The sequence below is a fragment of the Nicotiana tabacum genome, chromosome 2 (assembly GCF_000715075.1).
Source record: "Nicotiana tabacum cultivar K326 chromosome 2, ASM71507v2, whole genome shotgun sequence".
In the NCBI taxonomy this organism is placed as follows: Eukaryota; Viridiplantae; Streptophyta; class Magnoliopsida; order Solanales; family Solanaceae; genus Nicotiana; species Nicotiana tabacum.
The window spans coordinates 86,457,727-86,485,384 of NC_134081.1; the positions used below are offsets into that span (position 1 = coordinate 86,457,727).

The 27,658-nt window shown below is 37.6% G+C and overlaps 2 protein-coding genes across 2 annotated transcripts; both read right to left on the reverse strand.

The window, feature by feature from the left end:
• Positions 1-3,849: 3,849 nt before the first annotated feature.
• LOC107813342 (uncharacterized) lies at positions 3,850-6,368 on the reverse strand. The gene is made up of 2 exons (XM_016638599.2): positions 6,008-6,368; positions 3,850-4,420 (listed from the first exon to the last, which is right to left on the reverse strand). The coding sequence occupies exons 1-2, from the start codon at positions 6,240-6,242 to the stop codon at positions 4,107-4,109; spliced, it is 549 nt and encodes a 182-aa protein (XP_016494085.1). The 5' UTR covers positions 6,243-6,368; the 3' UTR covers positions 3,850-4,106.
• Positions 6,369-22,486: 16,118 nt separating this feature from the next.
• On the reverse strand, positions 22,487-27,072 carry LOC107813341 (3-deoxy-manno-octulosonate cytidylyltransferase, mitochondrial). Its single transcript, XM_016638597.2, has 8 exons — positions 26,420-27,072; positions 26,071-26,116; positions 25,833-25,919; positions 25,613-25,737; positions 23,772-23,911; positions 23,631-23,682; positions 23,425-23,535; positions 22,487-22,831 (listed from the first exon to the last, which is right to left on the reverse strand). Exons 1-8 carry the CDS (start codon positions 26,654-26,656, stop codon positions 22,739-22,741), a joined length of 891 nt encoding a protein of 296 aa, XP_016494083.1. The 5' UTR covers positions 26,657-27,072; the 3' UTR covers positions 22,487-22,738.
• Positions 27,073-27,658: the final 586 nt, after the last annotated feature.

Sequence of the window (27,658 nt, forward strand, 5' to 3'; positions counted from 1 at the left end):
CATCTACCCATTTTTAGTAAGTCAAATTGTTACTTTATTTATATATCTAAAAGATTTTCTTTCCTTTTATATGAAAAACTCAACTTTTGTATTAAAAGTACTAAATATTATTTTTAAAATACATATAAACCTATTATTTTTAAAAAATGAGGCCCCTCAAATTTGGGGGCCTAAGGCTCAAGCCTTACTACTAATAACTGTTGAGCCATTTTGGGGGCTCTGGATAGTTCTATGATTCAACAGAGAAGGACCGAGCAAGAAGCTAGGATCAAGGAATCTGTTTCTGCGCATTGGTCCATATGTGTATGGGCCAATAGGATTCTATAAGAGAAAACTTCATTTATGGCCGACCGCTAGATACTAATATCAATCGCTAGCCACAAAATTATAGTATGCATTTTATAGCCCAAAACTAATTAAAAGGCTAGCCACCGACCCAACTAACACGGAAACACAGTTCCGTCCTTCATCCAAAAACCTCTCTTCTCCAATTCCAACTCAAGTTCCAAAATAGAAAAATGAAATCTAAGATAAGAAGCAGGAATTTGAGATCTTCAATACCGTCGTATTATACATACCTAAAGTCAGGAGTGTTGGCACAACTCAGGAACTCCAAAATTACTGCTAAATCATGACCAAATGATGCTCAATCTCCAATTGCAATATGCCAGCAAATACCCAATTCAGAACATACCTCTTAGCACCAACCACAGAGGGTTTAATTCCTTGTTTCAATTTGAAGATTGCGAACCACCGTCACTATATAAATTCTGTCACTTCTTCTGATTTCTTCTTCTCTTCCTATAACCAAAAAAAATCAGAAATCCCAAACAAAAAAACCAAAAAAAAAAATGAAAAGGGGTAAAGAGCAAAGCAAACCTCGCCCATTGATGTTCTTGGATATGGATAGAGGTAGCTGATAAGCTTAAAGAGAGAAAGAGAGAGAGCGAGAGACTGAATTATTTCTCTCTTTTTAAGTTTTTTTGTTTTTGTGAGTGTGTGTACTGTTTGATGTTATTCTCAAGAAAGTTCAAAAGAGAAGTGGTGAGCATGGGCTATATAGAAATCAACGAGGCACTCACTAATTTTCATCATCTAAAAAAGCACAACTGGCTTGGCTTTTATATAGGTGGCACGTGTGACGGACATATACTTTGCTATTTTAGGTGGGGTTTTAGTTTATGTGGCTTTAGGATTAATGTAAGTAGTGCAGTTATGTTAAATTGGTGCAACGAAGAAATTAATGTGCTTAGTATGTTGTATTTACATCAACGAAGTGTTCTGTTTTGCTTTATTTATGCTTATTTGTCTTGCCTGTGAATTAATTCCAGTTTTAATGAGTTAACGTGTTGTTTGACGATTATTTCAATTACACATTTGTGTTTACTAATTATGTTCAATCCCTATACAATATATATATATACAAAATAGATTGTCACTATACAAAATATATATAAAAATAGACTGTCATTATACAAAAAATATACAAAATAGACTATCACTATACAAAAATATATAAAATAGACTGTCATTGTACAATTTATATACAATAGGCTGTCACTATACAAAAAATATACAAAATAGACTGTCACTATACAAAATATATACTAAATAGACTGTCACTATACAAAAAATATACAAAATTGATTGTCATTATACAAAATAGACTGTCACTATACAACAAATATACAAAATAGACTGTCTCTCTATAAAAAAATATATAAAATAGATATTTCGGGCTATTAGATGTAATATGTTTGGGCCGGAGGGCCATTTTCTATCAATGGGCAAAAATATGGGCTATTAAAATTTTGAGGGGCTATAGAGGGTAGTTTTCTCATTCTATAAAGACTAAATAACAAAAGAATCACTCTAAGCCTCATGAGTTACGTCGCTGAACTTGCACTTCGAGTATTGCTCAACTTGAACCTTTTATACTCCAAGGTTTGTCTCCACACCTTTAGCCTAGCATTAACTCCGCCTCACAACTCCTCAATTAGTATTATGTTATCCGCAAATAACATGCACCATAATACCTCCCCTAGAATGTGTCACATCAATCCATCCATCACCAAGGCAAATAAAAATGATCTAAGAGCTGATCCCTCGTGCAATATATCTCATCACGACTGGATAGTTGAGTCTCCTCCCAATATCCTTACTCGGGTCTTGGCTCTGTCGTATATGTCCTTAATTGTCGTAGTGTATGTTATCGGTACATCTTTAGCCTTCAAATATCTCCACAGAACATTCCTTGGGATTTTGTCGTATGTCTTTTCTCGGTCAATAAACGCCATATGTAAGTCCCTCTTCCTCTCCATATATTGCTCCACCAATCTCCTCACAAGATGAATGTCTTCTATAGTCGATCGCCCTGGCATGAATCCGAAATGGTTCTTGGAAATAGACACGCCCCTCGTCACCCTCATCTCACCATCCTCTCCTGAACCTTCATAGTGTGGCTTATCAGCTTGATGCCCCTATAGTTGTTGCAAATATGAATACCACCTTTGTTCCTGTACAACTGAATCATTTTGCTCCACTTTCATTCTTCGGATATTTTTAGCGTCCTAAAAATGACATTAGCCACTCCAAACCTGCATTGCCCACTCTCTTCCAACAAAAATTGGATAGTTATTTAATTCAAGAAATTTTTGAGTGTTCATAAAACTAAAATCACACGGACTACTTAGAGATCAATAGACAATGATGGTAACTTGATTTTGTCTTCAGTAAACGGATTAGATCCAGATTTACTTTCATCTGCCTTTCTCGTGTAATATGAACTTCATAATTAAGCTAAAACCCAACCAAATTAACATAGTTATTGCAATTTGGAATACCATCCTTGTTCTTGTACAACAGAATCATTGTACTCCACCTTTATTCCTCGTATATTTTTGCCGTCCTAAAAATGATTTTAAACAGTCCAGTTAGCTACTCCAAACCTGTCCTACCGCAGTCTTCCAAAAAATTTTGGATAGTTGTTTAATTCAAGAAATTTTTGAGTGTTCATAAAACTAAAATCCACATTGACTAACCAGTTTCAAAAAACAAAATCCACATTGACTATTAAAGATCAATAGTCAATGATGGTAACTTAATCTTATCTTCGGTAAACGGAATAGATCCAGATTTACTCTGATCTGCTTTTCTCCTATAATATGAACTTCAAAATTAAGCTAAAACCCTGACCAAATTAACCCATGGAACAAAAGTAGTAAACAATCAAACTAGCATCTTGAAATAGCACCTAAGTCACACCGGCACAAATCTAGCTTAAATCCAAGTTTGTGCAACACCACATTACTCTCTCATGATTATATCTCCATATAGATGGTGATAAAATAACAAGAACATAAAGCAACGAAATTAATACATCAAGGAACACATCTGCTGCCATGAACTGCAGTAAACACAAATTTGCCCTCAGCAGTCAGCAAAGTATAGAATAAAGCCAAAGATTAGCGATAAACATAGCGTGTGCGCTTTGCCTGTGATTGTTTTGATGCTACGTGCAGTAAACAAGGTGAGAAACATGCAAAGCTAAATGCCTAGTGTGTGTTGTGCAAAAACAAATGCCTGAAGAAGCCTTTCAGTTAAAATAAAGCTTGGATGATGCCATTTTAAAGCCTTTACAGACACAATCAGTCAATTTCTATGCATGAGAAACTGTTAGAAGAATAGGAAACAAAATTGAAGAAGAAAAACTTTGCTGTGTCAAACACACTGTCCTTAAGAGATATTGCCCCTATTGTCTTCAGGGGTTTACAAGCAAATTCCTTTCAGGATTAAACAAAGTCTTGTATACTGCAAATTAACTTCCGCTACTTCAGGAGATTACTTATATTTATAGAATTTTAGAGATGACTTTTCTGAAAAGCCACTCTCTTTCACGAATAGATATGCCTGTTCAGTTTTTAGACCTCCAAATATTACAAACTAACTCAACAGAAACATTCAACTACCAACATAATGTTAAAGGGGAAACATAATGCCACCGAACTATACAGGAGCATTTCAGGTTTACTAAATTAATTTTGCCACATCAAAGGCAAAGAGGGAAAATAGAAACAGGAAGATTCTCATAAGATATATGCACCATTTTACAAGAATTTCTCTATGCAGGTGGTTAGTGTTGATTTAGGAACTGCACCAATGACTGCATCTTTCTTCTCTCCATTCTTGAAAATCATCACAGTTGGGATGCTTCGAATCCCCAATTCGGTTGCTGTGGAAGGGCTTTCGTCCGTGTTCAGCTTGAAGAATTTAAGCTTGCCAGCATATTCCTTTGCCAGTTCATCAATGACCGGGTGGATCATTCGGCATGGACCACACCACGGAGCCCAAAATTCAACCAGGACAGGTATATCAGACTCTACAACAAGTGACTTCCATGTTTTATCATTAACAGCACCCACTGCAATTTTGAAGAACCATGTTAAACCAACAAAAGATCCTGATGATGGGGAAGGTACAAAAGCAATGCTCTCTAGACAAGACGCATATTGCACCAGGCTAATTATACACAAACAGAAACCAGAGAAACAAATTTGTAATTTACTAGACAAGGAAGCCGATGTATCATACTTGTTTACGCTACTTATATCAAGTCAATTAGGCCAAAGATCAAATCGGAAAACATAGAATCCCATATTCCTAACTATGTACGATTCGTGTAACAGGTGCAACATCTACATTTCGCACAGAAAAGGCTTAAGGGTGAAGAATGAAGTTCAACAAGGTGAAAGGAAGCACTGATGTACCAAACAATGTTTATTCCCAAAGATATAAAGAAGCTTTACGAGTAACTCATAGGTGTCCACAACATTGTTCAAGTTCGTGGTACTTCTAAAATATAGCAAAGAATGCCTCATCATGAGCAATCAATATGCTCATAATAGCAAACAATATTCATTGAATTTTAGCAGGTAAGTGGAAGTAGCAATTTTTATGGAAATACACCATAGAGACCCCAGTGACGCCTTTTAACATTCAATTGGCTCATCTTGACACCTCTACAAGTTCCTTTTTATAGTGTTGTTAAAGACCACTAGCAAAATAGTATTTCTATCAGATAGGGAAAGAAAGAAAAAGAAAAGTAAGAAGCTACAAGAAGAGCTACGGAAGATTGAGGGAAGGAGCTTAGCGCAGGAACCGTGGCAGGGCAGGGTTGCTCAAGGATCGTTTGGATGGTGGCTGGAATATCAACAAAAGGGAAAAAAAAGAACAACCCCACCTGCAGCAGGTGTCTGGTGGTTGTAAAAGCGTTATTCTAGGTTCTGGGATTTTTAAAGGACATCTAACACAAGTACTAGCTGACACTTTACTGATGGTTTTCCCGCACAAATTCCTGTTTTATTCAGAAAACACAAATTAGTGTACCTTAGAATTTGGCCAGAGTTTATTAGCTGTGTGCAGAAAAAATCAAACAGTAACTCTGAGGCTATGTCTTTGCTTTCATTCGAAAACTATTAAAAGAGACTGATCACTGATGATAAGGCACAAAAGTCAAACACAAATGAGTGTACCTAACAACTTGGCCGTTAGTTTATCAGCGATGTGATGGCCAATGAATTTCCAACGACAACGAGAAACTCTAAAAAACAGAAAGAATAGTCTGCTTTTAGTCATCTTCACTACTTCAAATCAATTAACTAATGTTCCTTGTGCAACCCTGCACCTTGCTGAATGAAAGTAGTTATTCAGGTGGCCATTCCACCGCCAAGTAAAATTTGTCTTAAAATACGACATATATAATTCCTGTTACTTGTTATACCATGAGAGCCACATATCAAATAAGCTAAACTCGTCGTCCGTCTACAAACTTCCGTTGGTAAAAACAAGATTTACTCTTTACTATGGAATTGAATGTTGTGGAACAGTTCTTTCAGCAAAATCAAGCTTAAAGAAGCCCGAAAAATCTCAACAGCTACACTATAACATGAAGAGGAGTAAAAAAAAATAGTAAAATAGAGGAGTACAAAAGATTTTAAAAAATAATTACCTTCAAGGGCAGTATTTTGCGCTTCGCAGACGATTCGAGCTCGTCCGGGAATGATTTTTGAGCATGAGGTAGTGGAGACGGATGAGCGAGTTGACTGGATCTTAAGGCCTCTGAATTGAGAGAATCTAACGGAGGAACGAGGACTTGAGAAGGAAGAACCGGCTACCGGAGCCAGTGACGACGACGGCAGTGCCGAGGCGCGTGGGACTGAAATCATTTCCAGCACACCAGCCATTGAAAGAGAGAGCGCGCGTGTGTGGATAATGGGAGGAGAGAGAGAGAGAGTGGATATTTACAGAGAGATAATGAGGTCTGCGGCTGAGCTGAGTTTTGGTTTTTGAGTTGGATGTTAGAAGTAAGATATACGATTGTGTTGATGAACGGATGAGTAGCTTAGCGTTTCTGCCATCCACGTGCCTCTCACGTGATTCTCTTGGACATTTTGTGATTGGGAAATGACATTATATAGCTGGCTTCAAAATTTTAATAGCCAAAAAAATATATTTTTGTATATTTTTGTATATATATATATATATATATATATATATATATATATATATATATATATATATATTTCTATACAAGGTTCATAAAAAATATATTCAAAATTTATATACTTTTACGGCTATCAGATGTAAATAGTTTTGGCTGCACGCTAAAAGTAATTTTTGGCCTTTATGATTTTGTTAGAGATTTTTCATTCCTATACAATATTTGAAATTTATTTATCAAAATTATCCTAATTTTGTATATTACCCATTTTAAACAAGGATTGATTATAATAATTTATACAATTTATTATTAGTGTCTTAAATTAGGGTATTAGTGACATCCTTTTTTGTCTTCATCTCTCCTCTCCTCTTTCCCTACTCTTTACCGTCTTTCTCCATATATAATTTAGTATTAGTGCTTTAAATTAAGGGATTCAGTTATATCCATTTTCTTTTTTTCTCTATTCTCCTCTTTACAATAGTGCCTTAACTGTAGTATAGCAGTTTCAATAATGTTGAACCATAGTGACATAAAATAGGTATAGACTTCTTTTTTTAGAGGGAACATATAGAACTTTAACTGAAACTGTCGAAGCAAACAAAATTTTTTAAGACTAAAGGAAAAGATTGCCCGATGCCTAGAAGGTAAATATAATAAAAGGAAAACACATAAAGGTTTTCGTTTGATGTCAAACTTGCAGTGCAACAAAATTTGCATATATTCAAAGTTGCTTCTCAATTAACTTATGACCTAACATGTTACATGAACAAGTTGGGTCTGGTAGCCTTGTATGTTGTCTTCATTTTTGTATTAGGTGGTCCGGCTTTCTTGAACACCAATGGGAACTTGATTTTTGTGATGACCCAAAGGTCATCTTTAAATTTAATAATTATTTCTGTGTTTTAAGACCTCGGGAAAAAAAGCACTATTCATCATTTCTCGACTTGCGTGCGCAATCCGTAAAAATTTTCGAAAAGTTTTTATATGAAAAATTGATTAAAAAGTGTAATATAGCTTTAGAGTTGACTTCGGTCAACATTTTGAGCAAACGGATCCGGATCAGTATTTTGACGGTTTCGGTAGATACGTATCGTGATTTGGAACTTGGGCGTATGCCCGGAATTTAATTTGGAGGTCACTACCTCAAGTTATGGCCATTTAACGGAAACTAAAAATTTAAAGGCTAAAGATTTTCAAAGTTGACCACGGATTTGACTTTTTGATATCGGGATTGGAATTCGATTTCGAAAATTGAAATAGCTCAATTATGTCATTTATGACTTGTGTGCCAAATTTGAAGTCATTCCGGATTCATTTAACATATTTCGGCACAAGCTTTGTAAAAGGAAAATTTAAAACTCTTAAGTCTGAATCAAGGTATGAATTATAATTTTGATGTTATTTGATATGATTTGAGACTCCGAGTAAGTCTGTATTATGTTACATTATTGGTTGATAGAATTGAACGGGATCTCGAGTGGCTCGGTGAGTTTCGGGGTGAGTTTTGAGCGAGTTCGTGCATTTCGGTACTCTAATATTGTTCTGGAACTTTTGAAAAAATGTGGACCGCAGAGGAAAAGTGTGGACCGCATAATTTTGAGTGCGGACGCACTTAAGAGGAAAAGTGCCGACCGCAGAGGACAAGTGCATACCGCATAATTTTGTGTGCGGCCGTACTTCAGAGAAAAAGTGCCGACCGCACAATATTTTGTGCGGCAGCACTTCAAGGTCTGCAGGTTCGATGGTCCGACTTCGGAGGCTTATATATTTTAATCCACAATGAATTTGGACATGATTCAAAAACAAAAGTTGTAGCCCTTTGAATCTAGTTTCCAGAAAGGTATAGAATTAATCATTTGGATATTTGTACAAAAAATTATGGGTATTTTACTGAATCCTAGTAAGCTGTCACAGTGAAGTACGACCGCACTCAAATTTGTGCGGCCGCAGAACTTGAAAATGTGCGGACCGCACATTGGGAAATCAGAATTGTGTACTATATAACTGAGGGTTTGGGTATTATTTCACATTTTTGACTTTGGGAGCTCGGTTTGTGACGATTTTTCGTGAGTTTTGAAGAAATTCATTGGGGATAAGTGTTCCTTATCCTATATTGATTATATTCCATGATTCCATACTCATTTACATCATGAATCCGTGAATTTATGGAAGAAAAATCATATTTTTATAAAATCTTCCAAAAATATAAAATTAAGATTTGAAGGTCAATACGATGTCGGAATTCGATATTTTTTGTATGGTTGAACTCGTATCGGAACGGGTGTTCGAATTTCGTAAGTTTTCCTGGGATTCGAGATGTGGGTCCCACTATTTATTTTTTAGATGAATTTCGGATTTTAATCCGGAAAATTTATAATTTCATACGAAATTAATTCCTACAATTTGTATTGAGTATATTGAATTATTTATGACTAGATTTTAGGATTTCGAACACGAATTCGCGAGGAAAAGGTATATTGTAATCTTGAATTTGGTTGCAAGCGAGGTAAGTATCGTGGTTAACCTTGACTTGAGGGAGTAAGATTTATTTGTCTATTTGCTACATGATTTAATGTGCAGGTACATCGTATATGTGAGGTGACGAGTACTTATGCGTTGTGGTTGAGTCAAAGCATGCTGGAGGAATTTATTTCATTTTGAATAATTGCTTATTTAATTAAGATATTCACGCTTAAGTTTATTATTGATTATTTGATCATTATTCATGAAATTTTTATTGATTTAATTACTGTTGAATATGGTAAGAAAGAGTATAAAAGCACGAAGGGTGATGCCGTGCCATTTTTATTATTTATACTATCATTGTCATGGTGAGAAAGAGTGTAAAAGCACGAAGGGTGTTGCCGTGTCATTTTTGAGTGTTAAAGCACAAAGGGTGATGTCGTGCCATTTTCAGAGAGTGTAAAAACACGAAAGGTGATGTCGTGCCAAAAGAGAGTAAAAGCACGAAGGGTGATGTCGTGCCAATTATTATTATTTATTTATCATTTTATGGAAGGAATGAGAGTAAAAGCACGAAGGGTGGTGTCGTGCCATTTTCATATTATCAGTTGCTCATTTTATTGTTGAGGAATTAATTGGCTGCTAAGTGATAATTCTCCTGCTGAAATTATTATATCAACCCCCTTCGAATGTTCCCTCCCAAATTTATAAAGTGTTATTATTGCTTCGTATTTCTATACACTTGTACAAATTGTTTACGTACATGTCCTGTCATAGCCTCGTCACTACTTCGTCGAGGTTAGGCTCGACACTTACGGAGTATATAGGATCGGTTGTACTCATACTACACTTTGAACTTCTTGTGCATATTTTGGAGTTGGTCCCAGCGGCGTATCATAAACGTGCTCGGATTCAGCTACTCATAGGAGACTTGAGGTATAACTGCACAACATTCGCAGTTATGAAGTCCCCTTCTATCTTTTCTTAGTTGTGTATTATCTTTCAAACAACTTGAATTTTATTCAGACCTTTATTTGTATTATATTTAGACCTTTATTTATATTATTCTAATAGCTCGTGCACTTGTGACACTAGATTCAGGGATGTATTGTAATGATTCGGTAGTTATGGTCTTCCGCTCTTTATTTCAGTAATTGACTTCTGTTTAATTTAATTTGCTTAAAAATGGTTAAGATTATTTTAACGTTGGCTTGCCTAGAAAGTAAAATGTTAGGCGCCATCACGGTCCTGAATATGGGAATTTTGGGTCATGACAGTTGGTATCAGAGCCCTAGGTTACTTAGGTCTCACGAGTCACGAGCAAGCTTAGTAGAGTCTGAAGGATCAGTACGGAGACATCTGTACTTATCTTTTAGAGGCTATAAAGTTTAGGAACAATATCACTTCTTTCTTAATCAGTCGTGCGATCTTATTCTTTCATCGATGATTTTACCATTCTATTCTTATTCTCTCGCAGATGGTGAGAACACATAATACATCTACCGATGGACAGGGACTAGAGCCCCCTGTGGCAACTATGACCAGGGGTAGAGGTCGAGGACGAGGTCATGCTAGAGGTCGAGGCAGAGGTAGAGGTAGAGCTCAGTCTAGAGCTCGAGCAGCAACACCTGTTGTAGAACCTCAGGTGGATCTTCAGGAGGAGGTTCCAGTTCAGAATGTACCAGTTGGACCAGTTCAGGTCCCGGAAGGATTCATAGCTACTCTAGTGCTTCAAGATGCTCTAGTCCGTTTGGTGAGTCTTATAGAGGGTGTGGCCTAGAATGGTACGTTTCCAGTGGCACCAGCCATCTCACAGGCTGGGGGAGGAGCAAAAACTCCCACTACTCCCGCTCCGAAGTAGATGGCTCCCTAGTATCAGGCTCCAGCAGCCCCGCCAGTTGGGGTAGTTCAGCCAGTTGTTGCGGCACAGGCCGGTGATAGGCCCGCCATGTCTTCTGAGGCCTTATTGAGACTGAATAAGTTTCCTAAGATCTTTCTAGTTCACTTCAGTGGTACACCTTCTGAGGACCTACAGGATTATCTTGACTGCTGCCATGAGGTGTTGCGGAACATAGGTATAGTTGAGACCAATGGGGTCGATTTTGCTATATTTCAGATGACGATTCCGCCAAGAGATGGTGGAGAGATTTTATGTTGACCAGACCAGCTGGGTCGCCTACACTGACTTGGGATCAGTTCTCACGGCTATTTCTAGAGAAGATCCTCCCTATCACATTGAGAGAGGATTTTCGTAGGCAGTTTGAGCGTCTCCAACAGGGCAGTATGACAGTTACTTAGTACGAGACCCGTTTTGTAGATCTAGCCTGTCATGCTCTCCTTTTCATTCCTACTGAGTGAGAGAGAGTAAGGAGGTTTATTGAGGGACTTACTCACCCTATCAAGCTTCAAATGGGCAAGGAGACCGGAAGTGAGATTTCCTTTCAGGTGGTTGCTAATGTTGCTAGGAGGATCGAGATGGTTCTTGCACAGGAAATAGGGCAGGGGTCTGATAAGAGGCTCGGCAGTTCGGTGGGTTCAGTGGTGCCTCGTCTGGAGGTAGAGGTAATTTTGGTAGGGGTCATCCTCCCAGGCCGTTTCATTCAGCGCTCCAGGCATCCTGCAGTGCACCACCAGCTCCTATTAGTGTACCTCTAATCCAGGGTTTCCAAGGTGGTTACTCAGATGACATGGACAATTTCAGGGTCAGCAGCCACAGCAGCCGAGGTCCTGTTATACTTGTGGTGATCCGAGGCACATTGCTAGATTATGCCCTAGGTCTCAGGGCAGCATGCAGCAGTAGGGTTCTCGTGCTATGATTCCAGCACTGGTTGCTTCACCGCCTGTTCAGCCAGCAAGAGATAGGATTAGGCAGCTAGAGGTGGAGGTCAGACCATTAGAGGTGGGGGTTAGGCCGTTAGAGGTGGAGGCCAGCCAGTTAAAGGTCGTCCTAGGGACGCAGTTCAGAGTAGTGGGGCCCAGCCCCGATTTTATGCTTTTCCAGCTAGGCCTGAGGCCGAATCATCTGATGTCGTGATTACAGGTATTGTTCCAGTTTTCCATAGAGATGTTTCGGTTCTATTTGATCCAGGATCTACTTATTCCTATATGTCCTCTTATTTTGCTTCATATCTGGTGATGCCTCGTGATTCTCTGAGTGCTCTTGTGTGTATGTCCACTCCGGTAGGAGATTCTATCATGGTAGATCATGTCTATCATTCGTGTGTGGCTACTATTGGGAGTCTTGAGACTAGTGTGGATATTCTACTTCTTGATATGGTAGATTTTGATGTCATCTTGGGTATGGATTGGCTGTCACCTTATCGTGCTATATTGGATTGTCATGCTAAGACGGTGACCCAAGCCATGCCGGGGTTACCTTGATTAGAGTGGAAAGGAACTCCTGGTCATTCTACCAGCAGGGTTATTTCTTATATGAAGGCTCGACGTATGGTCGAGAAAGGGTGTCTAGCCTATTTGGCTTATATTCGCGATTCCAGTGCGAATGTTCCTTCTATGGACTCAGTACCAGTTATTCATGAATTTCCAGAAGTATTTCTTGCAGATATGCCGGGGATGCCACCCGAAAGAGATATAGACTTCTGTATTGATTTGGCTCAAGGCACTCAGCCCATTTCTATTCCCATACCGTATGGCCCCGTCGGAACTGAAAGAACTGAAGAAGGAGTTACAACACTTGCTTGATCAGGGATTTATTAGACCTAGTGTCTCGCCCTGGGGTGCATCGGTGTTATTTGTAAAGAATAAAGATGGTTCAATGCGAATGTGTACAGTTATCGGCAGTTGAACAAGGCTACTACCAAGAACAAGTATCCACTGCCAAAAATTGATGACTTATTCGATCACCTTCAGGGTGCCAATTGTGTTTTCAAAGATCGGCTTGAGGTCTGGTTACCATCAGTTGAAGATTAAGGCATCCGATGTCCCTAAGACAGCTTTTCGTACTCGGTATGGGAATTACAAATTCCTAGTGATGTCATTTGGGCTGACAAATGCCCCAGCAACATTTATGGATTTGATGAATCGGGTGTTCAAGACCTATTTGGATTCTTTTGTGGTTGTATTAATTGATGATATCTTGATTTACACCAGTAGTCGAGTGGAGCATAAGCAGCGTCTTCGGAGTGTGCTTCAGACTTTGATGAATAATCAGTTATATGCCAAAATTTCAAAATGTGAATTTTGGTTAGACTTAGTTGCCTTTTGGGGAATGTTGTATCGGCAAAAGGCATAAAAGTGGATCCTAAGAAGATTGAGGCTGTTCAGAATTGGCCTAGACCTACTTCAGTTACAGAGATCCGGAGTTTCCTGAGTTTGGCAGGTTATTATCGTCAGTTCGTGGAGGGGGTTTTATCTATAGCAAGCCCATTGACCAGACTGACCCAGAAAGGTGTTCCATTCGGATGGTCAGACGAGTGTGAGTTGAGCTTTCAGAAGCTCAAGACTGCTTTGACTACGATGCCAGTGTTGGTATTACCCACAGGTTCAGGATCTTATACGGTGTATTGTGATGCATCTTGTGTTGGGCTCGGTGCAGTATTAATGCAAGATGATAGGGTGATTGCATATGCATCGCGGTAGTTGAAAGTTCACGAGAAAAATTATCATGTTCATGATTTAGAATTGGCAGCCATTGTTCATGCGCTGAAGATTTGGAGGCATTACGTGTACGGTGCCTCGTGTGAGGTATTTACTGATCATCGTAGCCTTCAGTATCTGTTCAAATAAAAAGATCTCAATTTGAGGAAGAGAAGATGGTTGAAGCTATTGAAGGACTATGATATCACTATTTATTATCACCCCTGAAAGGTCAATGTGGTGGCCGATGGTTTGAGTAGAAAGGTTATGAGTATGGGTAGTCTTGCGTATATTTCGGTGGGTGAGAGATCGTTAGCGGCATATGTTCAGACTTTTGCTAATCAGTTCGTGAGGTTAGATGTTTCAGAACCCAGTCGGATTCTAGCTTGCACAGTCGCTCGGTCTTCTTTATATGAGCGCATCAGAGAGCGACAATATGATGATCCTCATTTACTTGTCCTTAAGGATACAGTGCAGCACAATGATGCCAAACAGGTTGTTGTGGGGGAAGATGGAGTTCTGCGAATGCAGGGCCGTATTTGTGTGCCTAATGTGGATGAGCTTCGTGAATTAATTCTGAAGAGGCCCACAGTTCCAGGTATTCTATTCATCCAGATGTCGCCAAAATATATCAAGATTTGCGGCAACATTATTGGTGGAGGAGAATGAAGAAGGATATAGTTGCATATGTATCTCGGTGTCTGAATTGTCAGCAAGTTAAGTACAAGCATCAGAGACCTGGTGGTTTGCTTCAGAAGCTAGAAATTCCTGAGTGGAAGTGGGAGCGTATCACTATAGATTTTGTTGTTGGGCTTCCACGTACTCAGAGAAAATTCGACGCAGTTTGGGTCATTGTGGACAGGTCGACCAAGTCAGCACATTTCATTCCAGTGGCAGTTACCTATTCTTCAGAGTGGTTAGCTGAAATTTACATTCGTGAGATTGTCTGCCTTCACGGTGTGCCCGTGTCTATCATTTCTGATCGAGGTACGCAATTCACTTCATACTTCTGGAGGGCTGTACAACGTGAGTTAGGCACGCGAGTTGAGTTAAGTACAACATTTCATCCACAGACAGACGAACAGTCAGAACGCACTATTCAGATATTGGAAGATATGCTTCGCGCTTGTGTTATAGACTTTAAAGGTTCTTGGGATCAATTCTTGCCACTTGCGGAGTTTGCCTATAATAATAGCTACCGGTCGAGCATTCAGATGTCTCCGTATGAAGCATTGTACGGGAGGCGATGTCGTTCGCCAGTTCGCTGGTTTGAACTGGAAGAGGCTCGGTTGTTGGTACTGATTTGGTACAGGATGCCTTGGATAAGGTCAAGGTTATTCAGGATCGACTTCGCACAGCTCAGTCTAGGCAAAAGAGTCATGCCGACCATAAAGTTCGTGACATTGCATTAATGGTTGGATAAAGAGTATTGCTCTAGGTTTCACCTATGAAAGGTGTAATGAGGTTCGGAAAGAAGGGCAAGTTAAGCCCTAAGTATATAGGACTCTTCGAAATTCTTAAAAGGGTGGGCGAAGTAGCCTACAAGCTTGCATTACCATCTTGTTTATCAGTGGTTCATCCAGTGTTCCATGTGTATATGCTCCATAAATATCATGGTGATCCGTCCCATGTGTTAGATTTCAGCTCAATCCAATTGGACAAGGATTTGATTTATGAGGAGGAGCCGGTAGCTATTCTAGCCCGGCAGGTCCGACAGTTGAGGTCTAAGAGTTATCCTTCAGTTCGGGTGCAATGGAGAGGTTAGCCGGTAAAAACATCAACTTGGGAGTCCGAGTCGGACATGCGGAGTAAATATCCACACATTTTCACCAGCTCAGGTACTTTTCTAATTCTGTTCGAGGACGAACGTTTGTTTTAGAGGTGGAAAATATGATGATCCAAAAGGTTATCTTTAAATTTAATAATTATTTCTGTGTTCTAAGACCTGAAAAATAAAGCACTATTCATCATTCCTCGACTTGCGTGCGCATTCCGCAAATTTTTACGGAAAGTGTTTATATGAAAATTTGATTAAAATGTGTAATATAGCTTTAAAACTCAACTGAGTTGACTTCGGTCAACATTTTGAGCAAACGGATCCGGATCAGTATTTTGACGGTTCTGGTAGGTACGTATTGTGATTTTGGACTTGGGCATATACCCGAAATTTAATTTGGAGATCCCTAGCTCAAGTTATGGCCATTTAACAGAAACTAGAAATTTAAAGGCTAAAGATTTTCGAAGTTGACCACGGATTTGACTTTTTGATATCGGGGTTGGAATCCAATTCAGAAAATTGGAATAGCTCCGTTATGTCATTTATGACTTGTGTGCCAAATTTGAAGTCATTCCAGATTCATTTAATATGTTTCGGCATAAGTTTTGTAAAAGAAAGAGTTTGAAACTTTTAAGTCCGAATCAAGATGTGAATTATAATTTTGATGTTATTTGAGACCCCGAGTAAGTCTGTATTATGTTACATTACTGGTTGATATAATTGAACGGGATCTCGAATGGCTCGGTGAGTTTCGGGGTGAGTTTTGAGCGAGTCCGGGCATTTCGGCACTCTAATGTTGTTCTGGAACTTTTGGAAAAATACGGACCGCACAATTTTGAGTGCGACCGCACTTCAGAGGAAAAGTGCGGACCGCATAGGACAAGTGCGGACCGCACAATTTTGTGTGCGGCCGCACTTCAAAGGAAAAGTGCGAACCGTACAATTTTGTGTGCGGCCGCACTTAAGGGGTTTTACAGGTTCGATAGTCTGTCTTAAGAAGCTTATATCTTTCAATCCACAACGAATTTGAAGATGCATCAAAATTGAAAGTTGTAGCCCTTTGAATCTAGTTTCCAGAAAGGTATAGCATTAATCATTTGGATATTCGTACAGAAAATTATGCATATTTTATTGAAGCCTGCTAAGCTGTCACAGTGAAGTGCAGCCGCACTCAAAATTGTGCGGCTGCAGAACTTAAAAATGTGTGGCAGCACTTAAATATGTGCGGACCACACATTGGGAAATCAGAATTGTGTACTATGTAACCGAGGGTTTGGATATTATTTAACATTTTAGACTTTGAGAGCTCGGTTTGTGACGATTTTTCATGGTTTTTCAAGAAATTCATTGGGGGTAAGTGTTCCTTATTCTATATTGATTATATTCCATGATTTCATACTCATTTACATCATGAATCCGTGAATTTATGGAAGAAAAATCAGATTTTTATAAAATCTTCCAAAAATATAAAATTAAGATTTGAAGGTCAATCCGATGTCGGAATTCGATAATTTTTGTATGGTTTAACTCGTATCGGAACGGGTGTTCGGATTTCGTGAGTTTTTTCGGGATTCGAGATGTGGGTCCCACTATTTATTTTTTTAGATGAATTTCGGTTTTTAATCCGATTTTTTTTAATTGCATACGAAATTAATTCCTACGATTTGTATTGAGTAGATTGAATTGTTTATGACTAGATTTTAGGATTTCGGACACGAATTTGGGAGGAAAAGGTTTATTGGAATCTTAAATTTGGTTGCAAGCGAGGTAAGTGTCGTGGTTAACCTTGACTTGAGGGAGTAGGATTTATTTGTCTATTTGCTACGTGATTCAATGTGCGGGTACAACGTATATGTGAGGTGACGGGTACTTATGCATTATGGTTGAGTCAAAGCATGCCGGAGGAATTTATTTTATTTTGAATAATTGCTTATTTAATTAAGATATTCATGCTTAAAATTATTATTGATTATTTGATCATTATTCATGAAATATTTATTGATTTAATTATTGTTGAATATGGTGAGAAAGAGTGTAAAAGTACGAAGGGTGATGCTGTGCTATTTTTATTATTTATACTATCATTGTCATGGTGAGAAAGAGTGTAAAAGTACGAAGGGTGTTGCCGTGTCATTTTTGAGTGTAAAAGCACGAAAGGTGATACCGTGCCATTTTTAGAGAGTGTAAAAGCACGAAGGGTGATGCCGTTCCAAAAGAGAGTTAAAGCAAGAAGGGTGATGTCGTGCCTATTATTATTATTATCATTATTATTATTATTATTTATTTATTTATCAGTTTATGGGAGGAATGAGAGTAAAAGCACGAAGAGTGGTGCCGTGCCATTTTTATATTATCAGTTGCTCATTTATTGTTGAGGAATTAATAGGCTGCTAAGTGATAATTCTCCTGCTGAAATTATTATATCAGCCCCTCCCAAATTTGTAAAACTTGTTAATTACTGTGTTCAATATTGCTTCGTATATGTATATACTTGCACATGTTGTTTACGTATGTGTCTTGTCATAGCCTCGTCACTACTTTGTCGAGATTAGGCTCGACACTTACGGAGTACATGGGGTCGGTTGTACTCATACTACACTCTGCACTTCTTGTATAAATTTTGGAGTTGGTCCCAGCGGCGTACCATAGACGTGCTCAGATTCAGCTACTCAGAGGAGACTTGAGGTATAACTGCACAACGTTCACAGTTCTGAAGTCCCCTTCTATCTTTTCTTTGCTGTGTATTATCTTTCAAACAACTTGAATTTTATTCATACCTTTATTTGTATTATTCTAGTAGCTCGTGCACTTGTGACACCAGATTCGGAGATGTATTGTGATGATTCGGTAGTTATGGTCTTCCGCACTTTATTTCAATAATTGACTTCTGTTTATCTTAATTTGCTTTAAAATGGTTAAGATTATTTTAACGTTGGCTTGCCTAGCAAGTGAAATGTTAGGCGCTATCACGGTCCTGAATGTGAGAATTTCGGGTCGTGACAATTTTGGAGTCATGGAACTGCTTGGTGCTCTCCCTAGTTGAGAACCAAATCTTATAAAATTATTTTAGTAGCTTGAACTAGAAAGTAGCGCTAAACCAAAGCAATAGAGACGCTAACGATAGACAACACCTAAACTAGACAAGTTGAATGTCTGAATATTCAAATTTGATACAAATTTGATACACCTACAACAACATATAAACTAAAAATATATTTTATACAGCTAATTATATAGTATACAACTTATTGATAAATTATCTACTACTTTCATACACTATTTTTACCCAGTTAAATATAATTATAATATCATACAACTTAAATATAATTTTTATACAAAAATTATACAATGTCTTTTGTATGTATTTTGTATATGATTTGTGTATATTTTGTATGTGGTGTGTTCTTCTTCCTCTCTGAAATTTCAATCAAAACTTCCTATGTTAATACAATTTTGATACATATCAACAACTTTGTTTAAAGACAGTATTTATAACTTAAATACAAATTTCATACAAAGATTCAAACATTATACAATTGCTTTTCAACTTTAAATACAATACTCAAATAAAAAAAAAATATAACTACAATAGAATACAACTTAAATACAATTTACATACAAGTATAATATAACTTTAATATAATTTTATATTTATATGTCATGTGTTCTTTCTTCTTTTTCTTCTTCTTCTTCTTCTTCTTCTTCTTCTTCTTCTTCTTCTTCTTCTTCTTCTTCTTCTTCTTCTTTTTCGAGTTTCAATTTGAAATCCAGCCAAAATCAACTCTAATCTTCACCAAACCCCCTCAAAATTGAGATATAAACTTCAAACAATATTCCTAATTGTTTGCAACAACACCCAATCCAAAAATATTTTTTTGTGAAAACCCGAATTCGAATGCAAGGTTTTGAAGTTTTTTAATGGCTGTTAATGGTGGAGAGTCAAACCTATTCAAAATTTATTGATTGACAATTTCAATTCAAACATCAATTGTGCAACAGGAAAGAAAATTAAAACTCTATAGTAAAACGATTGAAATCCATTGATGAATTCCGTTAAAATTCTATACAACATGAAAGGATAAAAAACAGAGAACATCGAAGGAGAGAGAGAGAGAGAGAGAGAGAGAGAGAGAGAGAGAGAGAGAGCAGCTATTAAGGGATGGGGATTCCCTATTCAATTCCTAATATAAAAGGATACTCATTAATATTAATTTATATATAATTAGTAAATTGTATATCAACTTGTAATTAAGTTAAAACATAAAGAATGAGGGTAAATAAGTTTCTAATGCAGTACATATAACTAAAATCTCATTTTTTGTTATCCATTTGTAATTGGGCCACTGGATCAACGGAGACCACAGTGCAAGTAATATTTACTGGCCCATTCTGAACCTTACATCATTTTCTCTTTTTCCATTTTTTTTTGGGGTGGCGAAGAGGGGGATTAAATGAATAGGAGAAGAGACTTTTCGGTGATATCTAATAATCTCAAAGAAATTGTTTCCAAATATAATTCTTTCCAACATTTTTACCCCTCTTAGTGTTGGGTGGGGAAAGTATGAAATAATCTAGTTGTTTTACATTTTTATATTTTATGAGCCTTGTAACTTATTCTTCATGATGAGCTTTTCCAAGTTTATCCAACGTAACGTTAGTCATTTGATTCAGTCTATGTCTATCACTCACGACAGAACTGAGTACTAACTGTTGGATAACCAATAGAATTTGGGGGAAAAAAGCTTTTTCGTTGGTGAAAGTAAACGGTCGAAATTGCTATTTAAAGTAATGCTCGTCCTATCATTTTCTACTGATTATCAAATACCGTAGTGAAGAAATAAGAAACACCGGTACTACCTCTAAAAGCTTATAAAGTGTCCAGGGGAAAAGCGCCAATAAACAATTGTAAATTTGTTCAGAAAATTTCGAAATCAATATGTTAGAATGATTTTTTTATTTTTTATTTACAAACAAAAGCGCAATGACAGCAATAATAGCATCCAGAGGTCATAATATTCATGAGAGTTGCATATAATAGACAAAAAAGAAGAGAAAGGTGTTGCGATTTGAGTCTTGACTTTGGTGGAAGAGGAGACAAAATGTGAAAAACCATTTGGAAACACAATATTTGGGAATCTCCCATGCCATCCTCGTGTAGTCTCAGACTATTATTAGCACAAAAACTTAGAACTTAGAACCCCCCCCCCCCCCCACAAACACCCCCCTTACCCAACATTGTCATGACTCATTTCCTTGCCTCCACGCTCCGTCTTTTCTCCCTTATGTCGCCACTTCCACGCCTTCCACAACGGGAGGAATTAATACTCCTCTCATTTTATATAGTACTGTTATCAATTAAAGAGTTGAATAAAAATTTCTTTATTATATTAATCTCAACTTTTAGAATACACTTAAGTATAAAATATTACGACTTATACATTTTATAATTTCTAAATGTTCATATTTTATTTCACAAAAAATCAAATATCATTGGGGATTCACTTGGTCCAAATCTCAATGTTTTTGGGAGTGAGTATAGAAAAGAGTCCTGGCTAGACTTGTGCCTTAACGTGCTATACATATAAAATTAATTCATGATGCTAGAAAATATAATGGAATAATAAAAAAAACAAAAAAGACAGGATTTATTTACTAGTAATAAATACAGTACTATATTGGGTAGTAGGTAAAAAAGAACTTCAAACGTACCCGCCCTCGCCCTGTGGTTGGGTCAGTCTGTTTGTCTGAATGGTCAAAAGTTTCAACTCATCTATTTTCCTGATTGACTACAGAGAAATTCTGCCCAAATCAATATTTGAAACAACCGTAGCAAAGTTCCTCCTCAAAACAAAAAAACAAAAAAACTCCTTATGCCCATGCACTCTACTTCTTCTTCTACTCTTTCCCGGCGCCAGAGGCCTAAGAGCAACGACAATGGCAAGTTTATATCGACAGAAGAAGAAGTGAAGCTTGCTGCTCTCGCCATCAGCCTAAACGTGCGACTCAGATCAGCTGACATGCCTTTCACCATGCAAGAACACGCCCTTCGTTACGCCAAAACTCTCCTCCTCCACCCCTCCCCTCACCGTCCTAACCCCACCCTCCTCGCTCGCTCCCTTAAAAAGGTACGAGTACTTCACTATCTCTTTAGCTCTTGTTCCCCTTTAGTTTCAAATTCGAGTTCAAACATTTTGATTTTTTTTTTTTCCACATTGTGGTTTTAGGAGTTTGATTCGGTATACGGACCAGCGTGGCATTGTGTGGTGGGAAAGAGTTTCGGATCGTTTGTGACTCACTCACCCGGTGGGTTTGTTTATTTTTCACTGGAATCCCTTTCCTTCCTTCTTTTCAAGACAGAGGTTCAGTTGATCACGGAATCGGTACCAACACCTGCTGCCCGCTGATTCATTTTCTGCTAGCTGCTGTCGGTGGTTAGTTGCGCAATCCACAGTTGCAACAGTCAGATATACTAGCTGCGTAGTTTCTTTTGGAGCTTTTCTACAAGCCATTAATGTACATGATAACACTGACATTTCTCTAAGAAAAAATACATGTAGCACACTGTTCTTACTTTGTTTCTCTCTTTTATTCTAGAGTAGTCTAGACTCCATGGTAAATGGAAATCTTCAGTCTTTTCCAGATTTTGTTTATTTTGCTTTTTCTAAGAGTCCAAAGTCACTCGTCCTCATATTCTTATGATGACTCGATCGATTTATCTTCCACCAATTATGAAACATTTTCAGTGCCTCTATTGAACAATCAAAATTATAAATATTGCTAGTAGCACTAATCTGTTCTGGTTTCTTATAAATTGAAACTTATACCAAGCTAGTATTACCCATTGAAATGGCAACACCGGTGTGCAGTTTCATTCCAAGAGCCAAACTAATCAAGAAGCTACCACCTGCAACCATGTACAACCCAATGCCCGACTACCATTACCAACTCAATCCATTTAACTTTAGATATTGGCGACAACAAAGAAAATCCAAGGCAGACTCAATGCTACCAATGCAACACAGAATATCTTATTCACACCCTAGGAAGTCAAAAGTCAGCTTGTACCTCTAAAGCGCTTTCACGCAATGCACTGTTAAGCACAGACAGAGGGCTGCCCTGTAGACATAACCCAAATTCCAGTATTTCACCCATTGAAATAATAAGAAACACATAAACTTGCAAATCGACGGAAATAACTAGTCCCCACTCCCCGGTAAGGTTGTAGACAGTATACATCACAAACACCAAAATATAAACTATTCGCAGGATTGTTCTTTCATCTTCACATGTATAATTCAGCAACATCAATTGTCCACTAATTCCAATTAAGAATTGCTTCCAGAAAGCTCAACATCTATAGCTTTATACAACACCAAAGTCATCCAATATAAACTTACTCTGCTCTAAGACAAGTTCCTCTCCAGCATGAACCGCTCTACCTTGTTTATGTCTTCCGGAGTGTCAACACCATGAGTCTCATGGTCAACTTTTATCACCTGCATACAGGACGAGATCCATCCACTATATAAATACACTCTAGATAGATAATCAGAACAAGAGGAGCAAACCAACTAGGAAAATTAGATGTGCAAATAAATGAAAGGCTGCAACAAGGCAGGACATCGATACAAACTGATTAACCTTGTAGACGATTTTTCTTCTCAGTTTATCTTTTTTGTTTTTGTTAATTTATAGTTACATCCAAAAGACTATAATTTTTCTGTCCACACTCCACATATGGTAAATACTTACTCGCATCTGCTGTTTATACAAGCAATTTAACTTTAGCAGTTAAAAATTAAACTGAGAATCCATATCACGTTAACCATAGTTAAGTGAGAAATGTGTATACGAAAGACACATGTCTTGCATTCATTGATTTAGTGTCAACATCAGGTGCGGGTAAGTTTCTAACGTCTAAGTATTTTGTATCATAGAAGGAGAAAAACTTTTCTTTTTTCCTTTGAACTGTTTTCCCAAAATATTCAGACACAATCAATTAGCATACAAAGGTATAACTTGACGAGAGTCTCCAATTGTATAATCAAAGCACGAGTAAGCAAATGAGTCAAGCATGCAGATTTGGTACCTTCATCTTGTATCCATTCTCAAGGACCTTCAACTGTTCAAGATCTTCTTCAAGTTGCAATGGAGTAGGTTCCAATTCTGGATATATTTTCAGGAACTTCGAATCATAGCTCTGTATATGAAATAAGAGAAAGACAATTGCTCAGTCATACAAGATTTTTCCAGAGAAACTAATGATAGTTGCACTATAGATGTATTACTCAATACCTGAATTCCAAGGTGCAGCAAGTAAGGAAACTGAGGATTAACCTTGCCAGACCTGAAAGTTAGCACAAAAGTGATGAGGTTTTATCACAAAGTAGATAAGAAATACCACCGCAATAGATTTTAAAGAGAATCATGACTAACTTGTTATAAGGGATCAATCCCCGGGAAAAATAGATTGCATAACCACGATTATCAACCACACATTTAACACGATTTGGATCAAATGCATCCTCAGGTTTCAAAGACGTCACAGCAGTGCTAAAGACCGCGTCTGGTGCAGCCTGCACAAATACAGAGTAATCCTTTGGTAATTTTATGATAAAGTTATACTACTGGCTATAGAGGCAGAAAGAAAGTTGTGAGGAGATGAAATTACATTACAACTCTTGTAAAAGCTAAACTCCTTTCCTCATACGTTGACAATATAAGTATGATATATGACTACACATAATGCAGGTTTTGTGGCAATTGACTACCCTGTACCCGTCATCCCAAGAGATGATATCGTGAAATGATTGTCTCAAACGTAGATAATCTGCTCATACATATATTTATGTAAAATAATCATGAAGTCAATTAGGAGGCAGCTTTAGGACTACCGTGAATTGATGGTAATATTAGACCATGCAGTAGCTAAAGCCTTTTGCAATTTTGGCTTCACTCGCAAGGGCTAACTCTCACATTACTCTATAGTTAATTTTTTTCCTTTCTCTGATCTGCAATCAGTTTTGCACATTCCCCAATAAAATTAACATCTTTTCATAAATGGCAAACAGTGCCAAGTCAAATGATTTAAACTAGACTAAGCAGTTTATATTGACCTTAAACTGATATCTTCGTTGTTTTTTTTAGAGGGGGATTTGCCTTCCTTGGAAATTATAACTCTTCCTCAAAGAATTTCACTAAAATTCAAGATATAACACCAAAACACATCATTAAGGTCCTATTCAAACTTTAACTTCTCTAAATCTCCCCGATCATACTGAGTTAATATATGATGAAGATAATAGTTAATACAGGATCCGAAATGTTTATATCTTCACTTTGTGAAAAACATTGTGTTCAACCATTCATTTGAGGGTCCACCGTCCATGTCAGCTTATCCACTCTTTTCTGATAAGTGGCCGCAACTAAATTTTATATTACTTTGAGCATAGCATTAGTTTAATCCCTTCCCTCTTTCTAACAACAATTAACCAACTTATTAACATTAACAGTGTAATATCTAGAAATACACGTCTAAATAAGTAAGGTTTTAGACGGTATGAGTATGATAAGCCACCTCCATATTAGAATAATAGTTTATAAAAATACAAACCTCTCATTTATGATAGTTTAAGTACCTTTAAAAATGATTAAGAACTAATCCACTCCCAAATGAGGTAGAACTATTTTGATTGAGCACATATTGAGGAAGAAAGTATGAATTCGCTATTATGCTTGACTTAATTGGAGATGTCTTTCAAATAATAGCTAGTGTGTACGAAAAAGGCAAGAAACTTCCTCTTCACAGAGATAAGTCAACTCAGTGATGAAGCACAAGAGTTTGGGTAAGCCAGCAAGTAACTAGGAGAGAAGAATATGAAAGATTACAGAGGTTTCCAATTTTTTGGCAATAAGATAGCAAATGCAAGAAACTTCCCTGGATGGTGGAGAAGGATTTGTTGGAAAGGATAGACAAGCTTCCAGGGTGCATAAGAAAATGTATCGGTGGAGATCGTTCAACACTATCTCAAATATATATGCTTGAACACTCTTTATGAAAAGCAACTCATTTGTGACGGAAAGGGTAATAGTTAATGAGCACTTGACCGTTAACGATGAACCTATCAAAAATAGAAACCAGGGAATAAGTGGAGAAGGCCAGCTGTGATTACATTTTACCAAAGGCAAACAAGTGACAGCCTTTTGTCAGAGTTAACTTCAGAAAGTTCAACAGAAATTCATATCAGTGTCGGGAAAAAACAAAGAAGGAACTTTACCTGCAGGGCTTTGACAATGCCATCTATTATCTCAGGTTCAATAAGTGGTTCATCTCCTTGTATGTTTACGACAATGTCATACTTCTTTCCAAGCTTTTGAAGAGCTTCATTACAACGCTCGGTTCCTTCAAATTAACAACTGAGCATTAGCAATTTCAAACACTGGAATTCCCAGAAGTAGCAAAATTAGGATCAATAAGCAAGTGGATGTTATGTTTACCATTTCTACATGATTCAGAAGTCATTATTACTTCAGCACCAAAACCTTGACAGCACGCAGCTATCTTTTCATCATCTGTTGCCACAACTGTTAGACAATGCAAACATATCAGCAACTACACTACACCCACTATTGCTTCTCTTTTTTTCAATCTCTCTTTTCTTTCCTGTTTTTCTTTGTCGGGGATTGTGGTTGGGGTTATAGGAAAGTAGTAAAGTTAGGTCAAATGGAGACGTACCAACGTGATCCAAGGTAGCAGCAAGTTTTGCCCTTTCCCATGTTCTCTGCAATTAAGAATTTGAATCTGGTGAGGGTGTCAACTGTCAACTCCTTTCGAGATGACGAGTACGATAGTGCATCCTGATTAAAGCTACACCAGAGGTAAGTTATTTCAAACAAAGGGGGTACTAGGGAGTATATAATATGCAGTTTCCATAAAATTCAGTAATTACATTATTCGGTACAAGCTGAATGTTCTTGAAATTTGTGGCTTGTTGTTTATGCTCTATTTCAACAATCTGTTTTCAATTAACAAATCATGCAATTTTATTAGCTGAATAAAAAGAATGAGAGTTCTTAGAAAATACCTGGATCATGGGCTTGCCCAAGATATGAGCGAGGGGTTTACCCTGGAAGCGAGTGGAAGCAAAACGGGCTGGTATAATGCCAATGACCCGGCTCCGAAACCTGCCGGATCGGCCAAGATACGCTCGAGCCCCGAGAGCCGCGGCCATTGCAGCTCCCGCAGCTAGACCATGAAGGATCCATGATTTTGAAGAGGATGACGACGAGGAAGATGATGAAGTTGAACTAAATATCGGCATTTGATTTTTTTATTAACGACGGAGAATGGAGAATTGGAGAAATTGGCAAATCTCGGATGTAATAACAAAAAATTATGCAATCATTTTTAATTAGCTCATGATTATCTTCGAATCCATCTTATCTAAAGCAACAATGTTCTCTTTTTACTATGGCTTTAAACTACTGATTGGTGAATACAAGTGCACCAAAATTGTTTGCTTATAATTTCCAATTATATGGGTCAGTTTAAGAAACAAAAAGCATTTCAATTTTCTACGCGATTAAGGAGAGTGCGAACATTTAGGTCCATCCTTTTAAAGGTGAATGAAGTTTGTTTTCGGAAAAACAAAATATATAATCCTCGAAGCTAATGAATTCCAGTCGAAAGCTGAAAGTTTAAACGCTATGCAATCAACGGCGTGCTTTCAGAACATTTGCTTAGAACAGGAACAATGTTAAGAACAAACGGGGTCCAAGGTCTGCTACCACGCTAAACAAGCAGTGGCGTCCGACGCACGTAGTGACAAGCGGGTTCAATTGATCCCGCTTCATCAAAAAATAATATTGTGTATATGTATAAATTAGAATTAAAGCTGCATAAATTTTGTATAAATATTTTATTTGAACTTATTTGATAACTACTATTTTACGACTAAATTTATATACTTTTAAGATTGAACCTAGACGAGGGAGAACATGTGTCTAAGCAATTAACCGGAGAAATTTGTTATATAATGGAGAAAGGGTCTCTCTCTCGGACTCGCCCTCACTATTTCTCTCTGTGACTCCATTATCTGTATTTCCTTTATTTCCTAGCTGCAATTTCCATTATCCTATTATAGTGGTCTTCCTATTAGAATCAATACAACATTATACTTGGCCTGTTTGTATAGGCCAAAATTAGGCCAAAATCCGTCTTCAACATATTTAGCGTAATATGACATTAAAGAAAGTTATCGGTCGAGCTCACCCAAGACGCAACGAGGTCAATGATCGAGGTGCCGACATGTGTTGTGGTCAAG